The 23,963-nt window shown below is 37.4% G+C and overlaps 1 protein-coding gene across 2 annotated transcripts in view; it reads right to left on the reverse strand.

Annotated features, from left to right (window-relative positions):
- kcnj9 (potassium inwardly rectifying channel subfamily J member 9) overlaps positions 1–23,734 on the reverse strand; it is a 44,408-nt gene extending 20,674 nt beyond the window's left edge. For both annotated transcript variants that reach the window (XM_087241488.1, XM_087241487.1), the window contains exons 1-4: positions 23,338–23,734; positions 5,454–5,877; positions 4,987–5,200; positions 2,526–2,727 (exon numbers count right to left, since the gene is read on the reverse strand). In XM_087241488.1, the coding sequence (XP_087097614.1) occupies positions 2,526–2,727; positions 4,987–5,200; positions 5,454–5,751 (714 nt within the window). In that variant the 5' untranslated portion in view covers positions 5,752–5,877; positions 23,338–23,734. The remainder of the gene's footprint in view (positions 1–2,525; positions 2,728–4,986; positions 5,201–5,453; positions 5,878–23,337) is intronic.
- Between the last annotated feature and the right edge of the window lie 229 nt (positions 23,735–23,963).

Genomic DNA, 23,963 nt, shown 5'->3' on the forward strand with positions numbered 1-23,963 from the left:
TGGAGTAACTTTTGCACGCTAGAGGAAGGACGACATCATGGCTGAAGTGTTTTTCTTAGACAGGTAATGTTATGCTTTGAAACTCTTTTTGTCACGCAGAGCTGATATAGATTGAGTTGTTATGAATGGGTTATACGCACAGAAGTGTTGTTCAGCCACTGAAATCTTCCAGCAATTGATTGATGTGACTATTTTCAGTTTCATAAGGTCCTTTTACAGCATCGATAGGGTAGTTTTTTATTTAGTTCAACAGCAAAACATCAGTAAATATCACTATTCAGACTAGCCTGCTATACTGAGGTGAAGTCGGTTTTATATTCGCACTGGTTCATTTTTGAACAAGACAACCTGTGATGTGTTCCCTATACTGTTTACCGCTACTCTGAATATTCGGTCAGAAATAGCATGTAAGTATGGTTTAGTAATGAGTTCCTGCACACCGCCGGCCAAGCTTTAGCTCAACACATGAGAGAGGTTTCCGCTGTCATCTTTAAAGAGCCCATATTTTGGGTTTTTGAAAATTCCCCTCCATGTAGTGTGTAACACAGCTCTAAGTGAAGTGAAGTATCCAGCTTAAATCTGTTAGTGTACAGTGTTTAAAACGGTTGATTCATCTATAAAAGAGTCGACTCATAGTGCTTCAAACGAGTCGCCTTGATACCGATTCATTAGGTGTTTCGCCATGACGTACGAACGAAACCAAGTTATTCACGTGCACGCGCAAACCCGGGAGATTTCAAACCTGAGGCCCCGCCCTCTGACGCAGAAACCCAGAGTCACACAAACACACACACAGACACACAAACATGCCGGTAGATTGAAGTCACACTGCAGATGGATATATTGAGTCTCTACCCAAAGATGAAACCTCAGCATTATAACCAAGCAGTTGGAAACTACTGGAAACTTCTGGAAACTACATGCTACAAAGAATACTTCATCAGCGTTTGTTAAAGGAAGGATCAGTAAAGAGTAACTTACTGATGGACGTCAGGATGGATTTTTCTTCCTCCATTTCTCAAGTGTAAGTACGCGCGATTAAAGTTGCCTCGTTGACTCTAGCTTGCAAATGTATTTAGTTGTGATTTGTTACTTGTAACCGCGTGTACTGTATCAGGTTAACTGGCTATATTATCTTACCGCGTGCAAAGTCACGTTAAAAACGTGACGCGTGCTGCTTTGTTAACGGAACTCCGTGGACGGGGAGTAGTGTGTGTGTCTGTGTGTGCGTGTGCGCGCGCTGTCGTTCGGAGCAGGGTTAAGTGCGTGTGTGTGTGTGCAATATGCGTGTGTGTGTCTGTGAAAAGAGCAGAGTGAGAAGCTAGGAGATCTCCTCAACTGTTTTTGAGTTTTTGCTCAATAAAATAGTTAGTCGTCTGTATTTTCAAGTCCATAGTCTGTATTTACATTGACCCACTGGCAGCTAAAATCCCCGCCTACACTATCGAGCGTGTATGAACTGTGATTACTTTTATATTGCTGATTAGCTGTTTGGCATTTCACTCTCTGACTGAAGGCAGTCGACCAATCGCGACAGACTGTCATTGGTCCAATCAGCGCAGATTAGCTTCGCGCTAAGGAGGGGTTTGGGAACAAATGAATCACTGGACGATTCATACGGGAGTCGCTGGGATAATTAGGTAAAAATAAATGCAGATTATAAGACCATGAAAGTGTTTTTTGACCTTGCATGCATATTAAACTGTTGTTGGAGACCCTTACAACCAAGATATGACCCTATTTCATGTATAATATGGGCTCTTTAAGGTTTGCACGCTTGTGTTTTCAGGAGGCGTGGCTTTGGACGGCAGGGGAGGGACTGTGCTTTATGCTATATAACAGGCTAGCATTGTGGCAGATCACCTACTGGACCTTTTACTAGGTTAATTAGGTCATTGTATAATAGTGGTTTGTTCTGTTGACAAATCGTAAAATAAAATATTGCTAATAATATTGAACTTAAAATGATAAAAAAAATAAATAAAAACTGATTTTAGTCTAGCTGAAATAAAACAAATAAGACTTTCTCTAGAAGAAAAAAATGTTATAGGAAATACTGTGAAAAATTCCTTGCTCCATTAAACATAGTTTGGGAAACATTTAAAAAAGAAAAATAATTCACAGGAGAGCGATTAATATATAATGTTATCATATATTATACAAATGTATATACACATATACTTATTAAATATTATTTTAATATATAATTTTTTGCTAACAAATTTCTTATAATGGTTGATTTGATTTAATAAAGTCGGCATAGTAACTTTTAAACAAAATTAAAAAAAAAAAAAAAAATATATATATATATATATATATATATATATATATATATATATATATATATATATATATATATATATATATATATATATATATATATATATATATATATATATTATTCTTAGACTTTACAACAAAAAACAAACATAGCATTTATGTCTCTATTGCATTTCTTAAAGCAATAACACCCCAAAGTGCTCCATATATTTGCAGAAAGTGCAAGTTTATGTGTGTATATTTACCATGAAAGCGTTGACCATAGATCCCAGTATGGCCTGCAGCAGCAGCAACATGGTTCCCACTGGACACTGGTCAGTAATGACGCGGTAACCATAGCCGATGGTCGTCTCCGTTTCAATGGAGAACAGGAAAGCAGAGATGAAGCCATTAACATTATTCACACACGGAGTCCAAGACTCATCCTCCAAATGATCCAGATCACCTCTGCCGTAAAACATGAAGCCAGAGATCATTAAACAACGTCCAGCAGCGAAGGAGATGCTGTTTATTAAATGTGCTCTTGCCTTTTTTTAAATCACAGTCTCTTTTAGTAAATTGGCACAGCACAAGGAGAAGCGCTTGTTCTCAAGTGTCCACCCACACACACATTACTTGTGTTCATGTCTAGAGTGAACCAAAGCGACAGCACTAATGCACAGCATCTATGAGCTGAAAACTGATTGAGAAACACTTGATTAAGAAGCAGAAATCTCTATGTTTTGTTGATACCTGATCCAGTGTTTTTTTACTATTGGATGGATGGATTACCGAGGATGGATGGATAAATGGATGGTTGAATGGATCCATTCATTGATTTTCTTTTCAACTTAGTCCCTTTATTAATCTGAGTCGCCACAGCAGAATGAAATGCCAACTTATCCAGCATATGTTTTATGCAGTGAATGCCCTTCCAGCTGCAACCCATCACTGGGAAATATCCATGCAGACTCATTTGCACACATACACTATGAACAATTCAGCCTACCCAATTCACCTATAGCACAAGTTTTTGGACTTGTGGAGGAAACGGAAGCACCCTGAGAAAACCCACGCCAACACGGGGAGAACATGCAAAGTCCACACAGAAATTCCAACTGACCCAGCCGGGACTCGAACCAGCAACCTTCTTGCTGTGAGGCGATTGTGCTACCCACTGCACCACCGTGCTGCCCTGGTTGGATGGATGATTGATAAAATGCATTACAGAAGATGGATGGATGAATGGATGGATGGATGACTGATAATATGCATCACAGAACATGGATAGATGGATGGATGATAGAATGCATTACAGGACATGGATGGATGGATGGTTGAATGGATGACCTATAGAATGCATTACAGAACATGGATTAACGGATGGATGGATGGATGGATGGATGACTGAGAGAATGCATTACAGAACATGGATGAATGGATGGTTGAATGGATGACCTATAGAATGCATTTCAGAACATGCATGGATGAATGGTTGGATGGATGACTGATAGAATGTATTACAAAACATGGATGCTTGAATGGATGACTGATATAATACATTACAGAACATGGATGGATGGTTGGGTGGATGGGTGGATGGATGGATGGATGGATGGATGACTGACTGATATAATGTATTACAGAACATGAATGGAGGGATAACTGACTGACTGACTGATAGAATGCAATACAGAACATGGATGGATGAATGAATGGATGGTTGAATGGATGACCTATAGAATGCATTACAGAACATGGATGCATGAATAGTTGGATGGATGACTTATAAAATATATTACAAAACATGGATGGTTGAATGGATGACTGATATAATGCAATACAGAACATGGATGGATGGATGGATGGATGGATGGATGGGTGGATGGATGGATGGATGACTGATAAAATGCATTACAGAACATGGATGGATGAATGGTTGGATGGATGACTGATAGAATGCATTACAAAACATGGATGCTTGAAAGGATGACTGCTATAATACATTACAGAACATGGATGGATGGATGACTGACTGACTGACAGAATGCATTACAGAACATGGAAGGATGAATGGTTGAATGGATGGATGATAGAATGCATTACAGAACATGGATGGATGGATGGATGGATTGATGGATGGATGGATGGATGACTAACTGACAGACACTCTGACTGACTAATAGAATGTGTTACAAAACACTGATGGATGACTAATAGAATGCATTACAGAACATGGATGGATGGTTGAATGAATGACTTATAGAATGCATTGCAGAACATTGATAGATAGATAGATGGATGGCTAATAGAATGCAATGGATGGATGGATGTCTGATAGAATGCATTAGAGAACATGGATGGATGATTGGATGATCGATAGAATGCATTAGAGAACATGGATGGATGGATGGATGGATAATAGATATGTTCTGTTTACAAAAAAGAAAAAGGGTGGAAGGAGTGCGGCATCCAATGTTTGCTTAGAGGCGAGCAAATTTTAAGAACTAGCTTTATCACAACCATAAAATTAATTTGGGTTAAATTATGGACAGACTAGTCTTCTTTTCAACTTTCTAAAACCTTCTTTTCAACTTAACTAACACTAACAAAAAATTACAGTCAACCATTTCTTTGAATCCCATTTTACTTAAAATGCTTCACAATTTGAAACAAAATAATTGTTGTATTAAAGACTAAATGCATGTTTGTGTGTGTTAATCATACCTGCAGTATGCAATGAGGTACCATATTGCTCCAAAGAAGAGCCAGGTGACGGCATACGCCATGACAAACACAAGCAGAGAGCAGCGCCAGTTCAGATCCACCAGCGTAGTGAAGATATCCGTCAGGTAGCGGTAAGTCTCACGCATGTTGCCGTGCTGCACATTACAGCGGCCGTTCTTCTCCACATAACGCTGCCTCTTACGTTTGCTCCGTGCTGGAAAGAGACAAGCAGAAAACAATTAGAGAAAATTTTTAACTTTAATTAAATAAACACCCAACAGTCCCAGCTTACCGCAATCCATATTTAAAGACGTACAAAAAAAAAATCAATGAAACTATGAATAACAGCAAAAGCACTGTGTTCCTGTAAGAGTAGGTCAAATCAGTTCCATCATGCAGATAATGAGAAAATCAGCCGTCAACTTAACTAATTTATAAGTGATTGAAATGAAAACGAGTCGTCTTACCCCATCCAAACCTGCCCCTCTCTTGCCCCACCACCTGAATTTTCTTCCTGTGCTGATTGGCCTGCGCCTCCCTTGCAGCCATCTTATCCTGGAAGGTCATGCTGTTATTGGATGGCGCCTGAGTGGGTGGGGCTGTCTCCGTGGTTACCACATGCCCCAGTTCCTCAGAAGTGTTTTGTTCATCAGTGGGCGGGGCTTCCTTTGGGGCCTCCTCCACAGGCTCCTCCCCTTTCTCAGGAACTGGGAGGGACAAGGACTCTTCAGGGCACGAGGAGAAGCCGGTGTTGTCCAATGCCATTTTGTATGTGTGTGTGTGTGTTTGTTAAATAATAAGCCAATTTGTGTGTGTGTGTGTGTGTGTGTGTGGTAACAATGTCTGTCAATGCTTTATAATCAGTTGCAGAGTTTCATTTGTGCCTGATTTCTGCAAAAGAGACAAAGAGAAAGAGAGATAGACACCTAATTAGGTTTCTTTTTTCCACCGGGCTCTACGTTTCTTGCATCCTCTCACGGCGTTCTCGGGATTTCAAAGTAATCTGCTCCCACCAAGAGGGAAATGGCTTTATTTCACCGCTGATTATTGCTTAATGTTCATTTGATCCTGGCCTCGTTATGCATCGAGCATCCAATTAACTGCCTGAAATTAACTTAAGTAGATTACACTGATGACTTCATGCAGTTCAACCTTTTAAAAAAACATTTTCCACATCAAACACACTGTTGACGGAGGTCGTTTCGCTACACAGCCTAACATCCTCTCGGTTATCAGAAGGGCTTTTGCTAAAACACACAAAGGCAAACATCAGGGGGTTCATGCATGTCTAAGGCCCCGTTTACACTAGTGCGCTTTAGTTTTAAAACTGCGTTTTAGTTCAAAAACGATCCGCGTCCACACTAGCGTTTCACCTAGCGTTTCTGAACATAACTCCGTCCACACTACGCCACCAAAAACGTATATCACGTGACCATTCGCGCACTCTGGGCATGCGCGTTCTATTATAAACAGGAAGCATGTGCCCGCTCTGCATTTGGTTATTGTTAGTCAACAAACGCTGGTTAAACAATGAATGCGATGGCAAAGAAAGCAAGAGAGGTATTTTTGTGGACAGACGACGCGGTCGAGTTGTTACTAAACATAACAAATGAATAACTGCACAATGGCGCCTAAAACAGACAATAGTGCAAACAACGCTCCCATTTCTGTGCCCATGTTGTTTATAGTGAAGGCTGTTCTGCTGTCTTCCGGTAGCAATAAAGTCATGTGTTATAGTCATGTGACAGGGGCTTGACGAATAAGGGAAGGATACACAACGAAACAAAAGCCCCAATCAGGTAGCGATTCTCAGCAGCCCCGCCTCCGTTTTCAGATGTCTCTATTTTTCCCCATCTACACAAAGACAGAGCAGCAGCGTTTCAAAATGAAAACGGCCTCTCCAGTGTTTCCAACGCTCCGTTTTCGGTGCCCGAAAACTTCAATGTAGTGTGGACGGATGGCGTAACCGTAGCAAAACCAATGCGTTTTCAAACTAAAACGCATTAGTGTAAACGGGGCCTAACTTGACTTAAATTAACCTTCGAGTTTAACAAGTAAACAACAAATAATCGGATTTACACATAAATGTACGGGTTTAAAAGAATAGTTTACCCAAAAACAAAAAGTTACTCGCCATTTACTCACTGCCAATTTGTTGCAAGACAATGGTCTCCATCCTACACCAGGCGCAATAAAACGCAAGATGTGTTTGGTGTGATTTGTTGCTATTTTCAGACCAGCACAACCCTAATTTTCCTGTTTTCCGCCACGTTGTTTAAATAGCTCATCCGTTTGCGCAATTTTGTGGACTCATGGGTGTGGGTCTATGAAGGAGTTGTGTTAAGGCGCATTGTTGGCGTGTTGCTATTTTGAGGAGCTGAAATAGATTGTGCCTTTGACCAACTAAAAGCAGGTGTAAAGTCTAGCGCAAATTGCTTTAGTTTTGCGCCTATGCAGGTTTAAACGCCTACACATTGCTTAATACACACAGGATGTGCAGCAACACAAATATCTTTACAAATGAAAAAAAATTAAGGATTAAAATGTTACAAAAAATGATTGTTTTCTACATAAATATAAAACCCACTGCCTCCATGCCTTCTTCATGTCGGGGGGCTGTTTTTAGTTTATTCATGACAATGTGCATTTGTATACTGTAATTATTATTAGCAGCATTATTTATTATACGCATATTTATATTTGTTTTAATAAAAACAACTTTAGATTTGTCCACCTGTTGGGTTTTGGAGATGTCTGCATCATCATATAGGGCATAAGAATAGGACGTGTGTTTGGATATGCACACGTATAAGTTCGGATCAGTTGTTTGACCACACTTTGTTATTATTGTTCATTTATTCATTTGCTAAAATTTAGAACTGAATTTAGAAATAGTTTTGAAACAAATCTTTGCCCTTAACAAATAAAATTAAATAGGTAGGCTGATGAATGTCTTCAGTGGAGCAAAAGTACACAAAAGTAAAGGAGTAAAGAGTAAGAGGCCGAATGGAGGAGGCTCGTTCTTTATCCTCGTACTGCAGTTGGTCTGTTTAACTGTTTCTCGCTACCACTTAACTGTTCAAGCATTCAAATGCCAAATGCGCCATGGCGTTACACAACTGACTCTTAAAGGGAACGGGAGATGAGACTCTGATTTAATGCACGTTATGCTCAAAACACACCCATAACTCATAAAGAAAATAAGCACAGCCCAGTTCGACCTTGCCCCGAGGCGCAAAGCATATTTCCGTCCTTAAAATAGCAAAAGTGAATTCAGACACAGCCTCAATGCTTTTGCACAAAACGCTTTAGACATTGCGCCAAGATTGTTAAAATAGATCCCTATGCATTTCTTCTGGTGAACAAAACAAAGAGAATTGATGTTAGCCATTGACTTCCACAGTAGAGAAAAAAACACATAGAAGTCAATGTTTAGGCCTTTACCTCACTATTAGCCAGGCGTCGCATTATACTTCACTGGAAATCAAAGCCTCCAACAACATGTCTTGTAGATACCATGCATTTTCTAAAGTTGGAAAAGGTTAGATGCTCTGGGAAAACTAATTTCTTTAAAAAGTGGCACTGTTTTATAACTTACTTTAACTCTCTTAAGGTATTGCATAAATTTAATAGATGCAGTCTCCTTCCCTTTTTAATTTATTAATTTCGTAGTATTTTAATTTGTTTGTTGTATCTAATACAATTTTATACTGTTTAATTGTAAATATTTACCTTTAACATTGACAATGTATCTGAATTTGATTGCGATAGTTGATTGTAATTTTCTGTACATGTATTACTCTTGTTTCCATTTTTCTTTTCTTCTTTTATTATTATTATCATTATTATTATTATTTACCTATATATATATATATATATATATATATATATATATATATATATTAGTTCTTCTCTTTTGTAAAAAACAAAACAACAAAGATAATGATATGTAACTATTTGTACAGATATAGTGTTTGTTTTTTTACAATAAACAATTTAAACAGAAGTCAATGTTTACCATAAACTGCTTCATAACCAAATTTTTATTTCTAAATTTATCCCTTTAAACTCACTTTGTGTTTAAAACAAGCACACAGAAATCCAGCCAACTGTGCAACATACAGGCCTCCTAAATGCATGATTATCCTGGTTGTTTGTATAGAAGTCATTAGTCAATTGATCAATAGTTCTAATTTGGGGAAGGCACAGTAGCTCAGTGGTAAGCACTGTTGCCTCACAGCAAGAAGGCTACTGGTTCAAGTCAAGTTACAGTTGGGCCAGTGTGGAGTTTGCATGTTCTCCTCGTGTTCGCATTGGTTTCCTCTCAGTACTCCGGTTTCCCCCACAGGCCAAAGACATGCTCTATAGGTGAATTGGATAAACTAAATTGGCTGTAGTGTATGAGTGAGAGTGTGTTTAAATCTCAGTGTTATGGATCGACATGAGGGTAATCACATCATTTTCAATTTAATTTTCATCATCATTTATATTTGATTGAGCATGCTACAGCAGCTCAAAACATATGATGAAATGATTCTTTTGAGTCAGAACAATAGATCCATATGGCAGTATTCACACCAGGTGCACACAGCACAAAAACCAGTATGTTGATTTTTTTTTTCCTTGTTGCCATGCAATAACATTGGCTGCCCAGTTTGTTTTAATTAAACCAAACCACTCAAATGTAAACACAGCACTAAAAACATTTCTCCTGAAAGTTTGAGTAGGATTAGACTGCAAAATAAACACAATTAGGCTGTAAATGCAACTAGTGAGTAGTTTTGCTCTTCCATTTAATACTGTGTAATATCCTTGTGTATTTAGTGTCTTTTTCAACATTTAAACATTATAAATTTAAAATTTAAACATTTTAAATAATGTTGAAAACCTGTAACCATTGACTTCTATAGTGTTTGTTTTTCCTATAATGGATGTCAATGGTTACCGGTTTCTAGCTTTCTTCAAACATCTTCATCTAGGATCAGCACAAAAAAGAAACTGGATGCATCTGATGGCGAGTAAATATATATATATATATATATATATATATATATATATATATATATATATATATATATATATATATATATATATATATATATATATATTTTTTTTTTTTTTTTTTTTTTTTTTTTGGGGGGGGGTGAATTATTTCTTTAAGTGTGAATTTTATACATAAAAATTTAATTTGAAAATGCTAAGAAATTTAATTTGTTGTTTTGTTTCAAGTCAAAATATCTAAAAACTCTTAAATCAAGAAGCATTTTAAACACTAAAAAACTGAACTACACTGTTCCAATTTACAATGACCTTTTAGGTGAAGCTGCTTTTAAACAATCTACATGGTAAAAGCGCTATACAAATAAAGTTGAATTGAATTGAATTTTTTAAATGAGCAAAAAAGTGCCATTTTTTTAACGAATAAGTAACTATAGTAAAACTAAGTCGCTTTTTCCTGAAAACTATGCAAAAACAATCTGTTTTTGTTTTGAAATAAGATTATTTATCTTATTGTAAGAAAAAAAAAACATTTATTTTTGAAATATTATTCCTTCAAACCAGACATTGTGTTTAACTTGTCTAGAAAATGCTTCTTGATTTAAGAATTTTTAGATGTTTAGACTAGAAACTTGTACTAGAAGAAAAGCAGAAAAGCAAAGTCTTGTCGCTTATCCAAGTTTGAGGAACAACAAATAATAACTTCTAATTGATCACTTGGTATCAGAATTGGCTTATATGAAAGACAAAGGCCTCTAGATTACGCTTATTTTACCAAAATAAAATATGATCATGCCTTGATTTTTAATTTTTAATTAAGACAGTAATGTCTGACTTTGCTTAGACAAAAAGTCACATAACAGAAATAATGTACAGTATAAAATATAAAGTCATGGTGCAGTGGAAAAAGAACTAATATTGTATATGACTCACATGAGATTGGACGACTGCATCCATACATGTCTGCTATGACTCAAATAACTGATTAATAAAGTCACCTGGGAGTCCATTAGGACTCTTTGGATTATTATTCAATGCCTCCTCCTTAATTTAACCCCAGACATGCTCAATAATGTTTATGTCTGGTGACTGGGCAGTCCAATCCTTGAGCACCTTGACCTTCTTTGCTTTCAGGAACTTTGATGTGCAGGCTGAAGTATGAGGAGCAGTGCTATCCTGCTGAGGAATTTGCCCTCTCCTGTGGTTTTTAATGTAATGGGCAGCACAAATGTCTTGATACTTCAGGTATGTTGCCATACACTCTGCAGATCTCTCGCACGCCCCCATACTGAATGTAACCCCAAACCATGATATTTTCTTCAGCAAACTTGACTGATTTCTGTGAGAATCTTGGGTTCATGTGGGTTCCAAAAGGTCTTCTACAGTGTTTGTGATGATTGGTATGCAGCTCAACAGATAATTCATCAGAAAGATCGACCTTCTGCCACTTTTCCAAATCATCAACTAGAAGTCTAAGTTATTATTTGATGCTTTTACAACTGAGATCGACGACAATACTTTGTCAGGTAGTGTATATTCTACATCATTGAAACATTAAAATATCCTGACTTTTACGTAATCTTTCAGCCATCAAAAATACATCCTAAAGCCGTAACAGTCTTATATAAACACATTACGCGCAAAACCCAAAAACCTCAGACACAAAAACAAAGGCAGGCACAGTTGCTCATGTCATCGCAGCATGAAAACAGTGCCCTCTTGCACACACAAAATCTAAAATTCTGCATGGAAAATCACCACTGATTCATCCTCAGTGGCAGATTTGAGTGCTGCATCATTCCTGCAGTGACGGTAACATCTGTCTGACTGAGTCTGATCCTGTTTGCTGTGTTTACACGGGGTGTTAGGGTGCGAAGTCCGGCGAGGCGCTATATTTAGCTCTGCTAGTCTGGCAGTAGTAATCACGCCCACTCCAAGATTGATCATGATCTGCCTCCTTGGTCTGGGCCACATTTAGACTCATGAATCTTTCATGCTTCGAGTGGATCTGAGTGCTGGAGATGTGCTCATGTGCTCAACAGAGAAAAATACTGGAGTAACGTTACAGAATAGAATGGCTGGATATCGTAAACTGGCACATTTTAGGATTTCCAGGGCTCAGCTATAGCACACACAAACAAACACACACACATATACACACACAGAAAAAACAATTCTACTTGAATTAAACTGAATGGAGCAGGTTGTACTGATGAAAAATGACCAGCATTGAGGACAAACTGACTCTGTGTGTGTGTGTGTATACAGTCAAAATTATTAGGCATCCTTTCCCAAATGATGTATAACAGAGCAAGGAATTTTTCAGAGTATTTCCTATAATATTTTTTCTTCTGGAGAAAGTCTTATTTGTTTTATTTAGGCTAGAATAAAAGCAGTTTTATAACCATTTTAAGTCAATAATATTATTCCTCTTACACAATATTTTTTCCATTGTCTACAGAACAAACCATCTTTATACAGTAACTTGCCTAATTAAATGTCACTTTAAGCTGAATACTAGTATCTTGAAAAATATCTAGTAATATATTATGTACTGTCATCATGGCAAAAATAAAAGAAATCAGTTATTAGAAATTAGTCTGAAAGAGCCTATATTTTGCATTATAAAAGGTCATATTTTGGTTTTGGGGGTCTCCAACAACAGGCTGATATGCATGCAAGGTCAAAAAAACACTTTCATTGTCTTATAATATGCATTTATTTTACCTAATTATCCCAACGACTCTCATATGATTTGCTCAGCGATTCATTTGTTCACAAACGCTTTCTTAGTGTGAAGATAATCTGCGCTGATTGGTTCAATGACCCAGTCTGTTGTGATTGGTTGACTGGGTTCAGCGTGAGACAGAGAGAAACGCCTAGGCTATGAAGTAGCAGAGTGTATGTGTGAGCCCAATGCAAGAATGCAATAAAGCAATGCAGTTAATCACCAGCATATTGCTCTACTCTTAACTCTAACCCCAATCAATAACGCCACACATTCAGTATTAATCCACACAGTGACAAAAGTTGAAACTTTGAAAAGTGACAAAACTATTTTGAAACTTGACTGCGCCACGCGAGTGAGGAACAGCAGATGGGGGCCATAGCAAACGGCAGAAGATCAGTAACGCATTTAAATCAGGAATCAAAGAAGCAGGCATTGCATTTTCAACGTGGTTTTGGATGCAATATGTGAATAGCCCCATAAAGATTAACCTGAGAGATACAGTACAAACACTGATCTATAATAGATAAGTGATTACAAGCCGTGCGGAGCGATCCAAACACACAATTAAATACATATTTTGCAAACTAAACAAAATGAAGCAACAATTTTAATCACACTTACATGTTAGGATCCAGAGAAAGAAGAAACTGGTCCATATAAACTGTAAAAGTTACAAAGTCAATATCCAAGTCTACAGGGCTCAGCTATAGCACACACAAACAAGCACACACATATACGCACACACAAAGAAATCAATTCTACAATTGTCTACAGAACAAACCATCGTTATACAATAACTTGCCTAATTAACCTAGTTAAGCCTTTAAATGTCACTTTAAGCTAAATACTAGTATCTTGAAAAATATCTAGTAAAATCATATGTACTCTCATCATGGCAAAGATAAGAGCAATCAGTTATTAGAAATTAGTTATGAAAGAGCCTGTATTTAGCATTATAAAAGGTCATATTTTGGTTTTGGGGGTCTTCAACAACAGGCTGATATGCATCAGGGTCAAAAAACACTTTCATTGTCTTATAATATGCATTTATTTTTACCTAATTATCCCAACGACTCTCATATGATTCGTTCAGCGATTCATTTGTTCCCAAACGCCTTCTTAGCGTGAAGATAATCTGCGCTGAATGGTTCAATGACCCAGTCTGTTGTGATTGGGTTGACTGGGTTCAGTGTGAGACAGAGAGAAACGCCTAGGCTATGAAGTAGCAGAGTGTATGTGTGAGCCCAATGCAGGAATGCAACAAAGCAATGCAGTTAAACTCCAGCATATTGCTCTACTCTTAACCCTAACCCTAAGCAATAACGCCACACATTCAGTATTAATCCACACAGTGACAAAAGTTGAACTATTTTGAAAATTGACTGCGCTGTTGTGAAGAACAGCAAATGGTGCTCATAGCAAACGGCAGAGGATTGTGAGTTTAGTAACGCATTTACATCGCTAAAGGAAGAAGCAGGTATCGCGTTTTCAATATGGTTTGGACGTGATATGTGAATAGCCCCATAAAGATTTAACCTGAGGGATACTGTACAAGCACTGATCTATAATAGATGCATAATTACAAGTCGTGCGGAGCGATACAAGCACACAATTAAATACATATTTTGCAAACTACACAAAATGAGGCAACAGTTTTAATCACACTGGCATGTTAGGACCAGTAGGAAGAAGAAACAGATCCACATGAACTGTAACAGTTACTGACAAAGTCCCTGTCCAAGTATAAAGGGCTCAGCTATAGTACACATAAACAAACACACACACATACACACACACACACACACACACACACAAAGAAAACAATTCTACTTGAATTAAACTGAATCGAGCAGGTTTTACTGATGAAAAATGAACAGGACAAACTGACTCTGTGTGTGTGTGTGTGTGTGTGTGTGTGTGTGTGTGTGTGTGTGTGTGTGTGTGTGTGTGTGTGTGTGTATAGAGTTGAAGTCAAAATTATTAGGCATCCTTTCCCAAATCAAGTTTAATAGAGCAAGGAATTTTCCACAGTATTTCCTATAATATTTTTTATTCTGGAGAAAGTCTTATTTGTTTTATTTCTGCTAGACTAAAAGCAGTTTTATAAACATTTTAAGTCAATATTAATATCCCACATTTTTAATTACAATTAAATTACAATTACAAATTGGTAAAGGAAGAAGAACACGATGCATTTTCAACGTGGTTTTGGATGCAATATGTGAAAAGTTCCATAAAGGTTTAACCTGAGAGATACAGCACAAGCACTAATCTATAATAGATAAGTGATTACAAGCCGTGCGGAGCGATACAAACACACAATTAAGTACATATTTTGCCAACTAAACTAAATGAGGAAACCATTTTAATTACACTTACATTTTAGGATCCGAAGGAAGAAGAAATTAGGCCATATGAGCTGTAATAGTTACTGACCACACCAGTCAACCCTCCTGTTTTTAATAGGATTCGCCCGTATTTTACAATTCTATCGCGCTATCATCCTGTAAAGGTATTTTTGTGTATTTCGCCTGTATTTTCAATCAAAGGGTTACAATAAAAATTAAGGAGCCAATCCTCCCTATACATAACCCATACCACCAAACCACCGGGGGACGCCCTATGCTCTTAAACGTGATTTTGTTCTTTGCTTTTATTTTATTTAAAGGGGGTCACACACCAGAAGTGTTGTTCGACGACCCACTGCCATGTATTTTAGAATTCTAAACATTCTAAACCTATCATCTAACCTTACATCTAAACCTATTCTAAACATAGGTATCACAGGGTACACACACTAGCGTTGCAAATCAGCAGCTGTCTGCGGCACCCAGCCATGTCTCAGGACACTGTTCATATTTCTGCCGTTCCACAGACCGCCATCTAAATAGTTTCATTTTAAATAACATGCGGATGTGTGTGTGATACTTTCAACTGTCATGTGCGCACCGTGTTTCAGCGCCGAGCGGCACATCCAGTGTGTGACCTGCTTAAGGCATGAAAACACTTTAAAATAAATATAAAAACGGCAGGATTTCCTACCTTTCCATTACAGGCACCTTCGCCCCTCCTATGCTACCCTCAAAGCAGTTCATGTAAGCCAGGGGTGTCCAAACTTTCTGGGCCGAGGGCCAGATGCAAAAAAACAAACGTTGTCGCGGGCCAAATTTTACATACATCACACAGACACGCATATATATATATATATATATATATATATATATATATATATATATATATATATATATATATATATATATATATATATATAAATACAGTTGAAGTCAGAATTGTTAGCCCCCCTAAATTATTAGCCCCCATTTACTTTTTCCCCAATTTCTGTTTAACGGAGAGAAGATTTTTTTCCACACATTTCTAAACATATTAGTTTTAGTAACTCATTTCTAATAACTGATTTATTTTATCTTTGCCATGATGACAGTAAATAATATTTGACTAGATATTTTTAAGACACTTCTATACAGCTTAAAGTGACATTTAAAGGCTTCACTAGGTTAATCAAGTTAACTAGTTAAGTTAAGGTAATTAGGCAAGTTATTTTATAACAATGGTTTGTTCTGAAGACTTAAGGGGCTAATAATTTTGACCTTAAAATGGTTCATATAAAAATTTAAACCGCTTTTTATTCCAGCCGAAATAAAACAAAAGTCTTTCTCCAAAAGAAAAATATTATCAGACATACTGTAAAAATGTTCTTGCTCTGTTAAACATAATTTGGGAAATATTTAAAAAAGAATAAATAAATCAAAGAGGGGCTATTAATTCAGACTTCAACTGTGTTTAGATAGATAGATAGATAGACAGACAGACAGACAGACAGACAGACAGACAGACAGACAGACAGACAGACAGACAGACAGACAGATAGATCATAACAAGAACTGCTGCTTAATTGAATGCATGTAATAGCGACACCCGGTGGTTATTTATTGAATTACGTTCATTTTTGTATAGCGGGCCAGATTCTATTGATATTTATAAAAAGCCTCGCGGGCCGCCACAAAACTGATTGCGGGCCGCAGATGGCCCGCGGGCCGTAGTTTGGACACGCCTGATGTAAGTAGTGCGTCACTGTCATAGTAATAAATAGACGCTGTTTCCCAAAAAGATTCTGTACTCGCAATTAGAAGCGGAGCAAATACTCTGGGTTTTGGGTGCATGTTTGAACAGACATATAAACATAATAATGTAATCATGTCAATCTTATCTCATGTTATCCCTTATTTTCACAACCCAATGCTGACAGGGATGTTACTGACAAAGTCCCATTCATAATAGGCTCTGTTGATCCTTCCTTTAATAGCAACTGGCCGGCTAATCCTAAGCATTGTAACGTAGTATATTGTTTCAATCATCAGAACTATGGCAGGAACAAACACAGCACTAGGTTGGCTATACTGTGGTTTTGTTGTGAAAATGAACTTTACCCCTTTATTCCCTACAGCCGAATCTTCATCTGTCAGTGATCGTCATGTTCGTGTCATGATCAGTCCCGTGATCCCCCTCGCTCTGCTAGTGTGTGGAGGGAAAGGCACGTTCACGTTTGACCAGATCTGGCACTTCATATTTGGTGTTCCACATCAACGTCGATTCATAAGCGCAAAAGATCAGAACCCAAAACAATTCATTTATTCGACTCTGAGTCAAATATTTTGCTAAAGAGTTAATAGTTTTAAACATCTTTAACATCTTCATCTTTCGAGTATTCAATCGGGTCTGAGTCATTCATTCATCACAGGCCAATCATATGCGTTTAGAGCCGGAAAAAGAATTGAATTGAAAGGTGAACTAATTATCATGGCTCCTATCAGCTCAGACTGTATACTTTGGTTAAGATCACATGTGACTGTAAGTGTTACATGAACGACATTTGAAGACATGAAGAGGTGAGCTGAGCAAAGAGACAACAATACCTTATAGACAAAACAGCAGGTAAACATTGAATTATTATTTTCTCCTTCTTAAAGTACTCTATTTATGACTTATTTGTCATGTGATCAACCTTTTGAGCTAGTTGTAGATGTGTTTGAAAGCAATTCGTAACATTTTAATAATATTTTGGCAAACTGAACCAAATGTATGAAATGACTCAAAAAAAGATTCGTTCATCTCAATGAACAAGACTCAGGGTGCTTTCACACCTGCCTTAATTAGTTAGATTGAATCGCACTAGAGTTCGTTTTCACTTTTGGTGCGATTCGTTTGGGCAGGTGAGAATGCAGCAATCGTACTCGAGTGCGCACCAAAAGCGGACCAAATAAGCGTACCGAGACCTGCTTGAAGAGGTGGTCTCGGTACGCTTTCAAACGAACCCTGGAGCGGTTCGTTTGTGGTGAGAATATGATCCGTACTAAAATGGGTCCAACCGCAAAAAGGTCTGCGACTTTTGGACTAATCCAGCTGCCGTAGGCCGATGCACTGTGTATTAAGGAAAAATATTTGTTGACAGCGTTTTACCAACAGAGGGAAAAACATTACCTGATGGATCGTTGCTAATATTTTAATTTAAATTAATTAAATTAATTCACGCCTCCTCCTGAAGTGACGAGCGACGCATTAAAACCCTGTTTTTCAGCCGCAGCTGCGCTTCATTCTCGAAATTTAAAGTTTGTCTAAAGCAGGGATAAAATTAGTCAGCGCAGTCGTCCCTCCAGAGTAAAAAGGACATTTTGTGTCTGCCGGTTTTGTTTACGTGCAGGAGTTCATTGACATTTTCCCGCATGTGAATTCTGACCAATCAACAAGCAGTTTAGGAAATATGTTCAACAACATCTGGCCAATGAGAGATGTGGATTTTGTCAGATGACTGCATTTTGGTTTGTTTCAACTGGTTCGGACCAAAGCCAGCAGTGTGGTGTAAAAGCGACCCAAAGCCGGCAGAAAATGCAACATTGTATCATTTATTGGCCTTGTTCCGGACCAAATGAAGCGAACTACAGATGTGAAAGCACCCTCAAAGATCCGAGTGAGTAAAATGATCCGAACTTCCCATCACTAATGTTTTCATTCACTTAGTGCTGTGTTATACACTGCATGGAAGCTCATTTTCAAAAAACCCATTATAGGGGCTCTTTAAAACTATTATGTTTAGAAATGTGTTGAACAAAATCGTCTTTCTGTTAAACAGAAATTGAGGGCAAAATATACGGGGGCTAATAATTCAGGAGGGCTAATTATTCTGACTTCGACTGTATATGTGCATAATAAAACAGCGATCTGCAGTGTATAATTAAATCTAAATCTCCACGATGCATAGGTTAAACGCAAAATAAATAAGTACTCTGTGTTTTTGTGTTGGTCTGTGTGTTTCTGTCTGTTAGTGTGGGTGGTTTGTTCACAGTCCTGATGGAAAGTGGGATTGTCATGCTTTCTAATTTTGGTCTTTTGGGAGAAAAGAGTGTCAGATGCGACACAAAGCTGCAATTACACACACACAGATGATCCACACACACACACTCTACCAGTGGCCTACGTTTGTCTGGAGGACCATAAGATCATAGCCTGCTGTTTAATATGACCATTAGAGCCTCGCTGGGATGAAAATTAGAGCTAAAACGCAGTGTTTTTTCAGAAATGTTGAAATGTTAGTTTGTAAAGATCTGCAAGTGTGTGTGAGAATAACGATTAGTAGGCAACAATAAACAAGAGCTAACCTGATTCAGCTGACAATGTAACTTTTTACTCTTAATACTACTATTAAGGGGAGTGTTCACCCAAAAATTGAAAATTACTCACCACTGACTTTGAGTTTGACTTCCACTGCTAAAAAGTTCCAGTTTTTTTGTTGTTGAACCCAAAAGAAGATATTTTGAAGAATGTTGGAAACCTGTAAGTATTGACTTTCATATTGTTTGTTTTTGCTACTATGGATGTCAATGGTTACCGGTTTCTATCTTTCTTCAAAATATCTTCATCTAATTTAAGTTTAAAAAAGATTGATGTTTGAGGTAAATATAATTTAGATTTTTTGGGTGAACTATCCCTTTAAGTATGCATTTTGTACTTAAAATATACATTTGTTTTAAAATATTAATTATCCAAAAATACAATTATGATGTTCATTCATTCATTCATTTTCTTGTCAGCTAAGTCCCTTTATTAATCAGGGGTCGCCACAGCGGAATGAACCGCCAACTTATCCAGCATTTTTTTTTACGCAGTGGATGCCCTTCCAGCCGCAACCCATCTCTAGGAAACACACACACTCATGCATTACGGACATTTTAGCCTACCCAATTCACCTCTACCGCATGTCTTTGGACTGTGGGGGAAACCGGAGCACCCGGAGGAAAGCAGGGAGAACATGCAAACTCCACACAGAAACGCCAACTGAGCCGAGGCTCGAACCAGCGACCCGGCGACCTTCTTGCTGTGAGGCGACAGCACTACCTACTGCGCCACTGCTTCGCCCCACATTATGATGTATTTATTCTATTTGAGTTCATTTGAATCTATTTCTGTCTTCGAGTTGTTAACATTTACCCACATTTTTCATTTTCAATGACTAGCTTTTTTTTAAGCCACCATCAAAACCACGCATGCACATTAACTCCTGTTTAACTAGCAACATCTTCACCAACAATTTTAATTAATTTTAACCTCATTTTTCAATGTTTTTTTTTATTTATAAGTGTTAGTAATGTTGTTGTTAGTAACCTACGTTTTTCCATTTCCAATGACTATACGTACAAAACACTTTCACGCCACTTTGCAGTATAGAACAAAACAATGCTTGTACACATACTCCTATAGTAACATCTTGACTAAATCATTTTAATCAAATTTCTCAATGTTTTCATTTTATTTACCATTGTTAAGTCCCGTGCACACGCTTTTTGCTCGCGTTTTCTGTTGACGTTTACCGCCTTGTGACTAAATAAAGAACGCTAATGTGTTTGTGTAAACCAGCGCTCAAAATTCCAGGCGTAAAATCATAATTTTTAAACGCCTCATGCTCGTTTTTTTGTTTTGATGCGCTGCGTCAAAACTTTCTCTACCAATCTGATCGACACTTTTCCTCACGTCCACTGAGATGCTGAAATTACAGTTAATAGCACTTGGAGGCGCTCAAGCACAAAACTGGCAATGCGAGAACACACTGAAGAAGATGCCCAGAGGCGACATGAACGTGGAGCAGTTTATTGCACTGGTGAACAATAATCATTTCTTCGTCGCTAGAGCTGAACCATCCATGCTTGTTCAAATCACCAGTAACTTTAACAACAAGCGTGTCAACTTTCTCTTTTTCTTCTTCTTCTGTGTTAAAAGAGGGTGTCGGAAGCTTAAAGTTTTGTAGCACCATTTAACGTCAAGGAGTGATTTTGCATACTCTTATGCTCAATGCCAGTGAAAATCGCTAAGGTTTGAATCCAGAAAATCATCTCGTAAATCGCTGACGATAAACGCAAATGTAAAGCGTCCCGGTGTGCACGAGCCTTTAGTCATGTTGTTGTTAGCAGGCTAACCTACATTTTCCATTTCAATTGACTAAAGTTTCAATTAAACCACCGTGCTATATACAGGCTATATACAGTACGAATCAAAACAACACTTAGTTTGTATTTACTTAGTAAATATTTAAATTTATTTTAATGTAATTTCTCAATGTTATTGTTTTATTGTTAGTCTTGTTGTTGTTAGTAACCTACGTTTTTACGTTTTATTTCCAATGACTATACAGAATACTTTGAAGCCACCATGCAGTATGTGCATGCGTTGTTTTTGTGGTGTGGCCTATTTACTCGTTTAACTAGCAACCTCTTGACCAACAATGTAAATAAATTTTAATGCAATTTCTCAATGTTTTTATTTTATTCATGATTGTTAGTGTTGTTGTTAGTAAACTACGCTTTTTCATTCCCAATGATTACACAAAATACTTTCACACCCCCATGCAGTATACGGATCAAAACAACGCATGCACATTTACTCCTAGCAACACCTTAACAATTTAAGCTCATTTTAATCTAATTTCTTAATGTTTTATTTGTAATTGTTTGTCATGTTGCTGTTAGTAGGCTAACCTACGTTTTTCATTTCGATTAACTACACTTTCAAGCCACCATGCAGTAGGATACATATGGATCAAAACAGTGCATGCACAATTAGGGTACTCATATAGTAGCCTAACATTATCTTGACTAACATTTTTAATTAACTTTAAATTTAATCTCCTTTCTCAATGTTTTCGTTTTGTTCATAATTGTTAGTCATGTTGTTGTTAGTAACCTACGTTTTTCCATTTCCAATGACTATACAAAATACTTTCCCGGCACCATGCAGTATAGGTTACATACGGATCAAAACAACACATGCACATTTACTCCTATAGTAACAACTTGACTAAATAATTTTAATCTAATTTCTCAACGTTTTCGTTTTATTTATAATTGTTAGTCGTGTTATTGTTATTAAGCTAACCTACGTTTATCATTACAATTGATTAAACATTTCGATTTCGATTGACTATACTTTAAAGCCATCATGCAGTTGGCTACATACAGATCAAAACAACACATGCACATTTACTCAGGAAAGAAAGAAAGAAAGAAAGAAAGAAAGAAAGAAAGAAAGAAAGAAAGAAAGAAAGAAAGAAGCGTTATTGCCAGGTATGTTCACGCATACGAGGAATTTGTTTTCGTGACAGAGCTTCTACAGTCCAACAGAATGACAGAGACAAGACAAAAAACTGATAATAAATATATTAATTAAAAACAGAAGTATTTACTAGTAGTACTGCTATAGTAGCCTAACATCTTGACCAGCTATTTAAATTAACTTAAAATAATTGAAATAGTTTTATTTATAATTGTTAGTTGTGCTGTTGTTAGTAACCTACCTTTCCAATGACTATTCAAATTACTAGCCACCATGCAGTACATAGGCTACACATCCAAACAACCCATGCGCATTTTATTTGTTTAACTACATCTTGACCAACTATTTACTATTTTTATTTGTTTTAATTCAACTTCTTAATGTTTTTGTTTTATTTGTAATTGTTACTTGTGTTGTTGTTACCCTACGTTTTTCATTTCCAATGACTTCCAAGCCACCATGCAGTATGCATACGTATCAAAACAACGTATGCACATTTACTCAAGTGTTTAACTAGCATCATCTGGACCAACAACTTAAATTCATTTTGATCCAATTTCTTAAATGTTTTCATTTTTTATATAATTGTTAGTCGTGTTGTTGTTATTAACCTACGTTTTTCATTTTCAACTATACATAGCCTACTTAAGCCACCATGCAGTATGCATACGTATCAAAACAACGTAAGCACATTGACTAGTGTTTAACTAGCCACATCTTCCAACAACTTTAATTCGTTTTAATTTAATTTCTCAATGTTTTCGTTTCATTCACAATTGTTAGTCGTGCTGTTGTTAATAACCTACGTTTTTTTTCCATTTCAATGACAACACAAAGTACTTTCACGCCACCATCAAAAACATAGCCTACGTGTAGTATGCATACAAATATAGTATATATATATCAAAACAACGCATGCACATTTACTCGTGTTTAACGTCTTGTGACATCTAAACGTGTAACATCATAACAATAAAGCTGCAGGTAAAGGCTACTGACCGTACCTTCCACTGACGCGTTTCTCCAGTGCGTGAACTTCAGCGTTTCCAACACTTAAGATGTTGAGCAGCCCTGCGGGTTTGTTAGTCCAGATCTCCCATGTTTGGGCTCTTCTTCAGACTCATACCGGCGACGATGATGATGATGATGATGCTGATGATGAGGATGTTAGTGATGTTGCGCTACAGCGGGTGAGAGCAGCGACGCAGCAGCATCATTTAAGCATCATTTCACCTCGAGGAAACAAAAGAGACCCAGCCAATCCTCACACGGCGTTGGGGAACTTGTGAAATATTAATCGAAACGCAATCGCGTGCTGCAGGACGAAGGCAATGAATCCGCTTTGAGTGCGCTGTGATTAAAATGGAGGCGATGCGACTGTCAGGATGGATGAGAAAGACTGGAGAGAGAAGCGGCGTCGGCGTGATTCACCGGCTCTGCGCAGGTGTTCTTGTGTGTGTGTGTGTGTGAGAGAGAGAGAGAGAGAGAGAGAGAGAGAGAAGGCAGAAGCGTGGAGAATTGGGCAATTAGAGGTGGGATGGAGAAGGGGGAGAGTGGAGGAGAAGAGGGGGTGGAGATGAGGTCAGTGTCATAAAAATATCTCACACAATAAACAATGATAGAAAAAAGA

The sequence above is a fragment of the Danio rerio genome, chromosome 2, assembly GCF_052040795.2.
Source record: "Danio rerio strain M-AB ecotype USA chromosome 2, GRCz13ab, whole genome shotgun sequence".
Classification (NCBI taxonomy): Eukaryota; Metazoa; Chordata; class Actinopteri; order Cypriniformes; family Danionidae; genus Danio; species Danio rerio.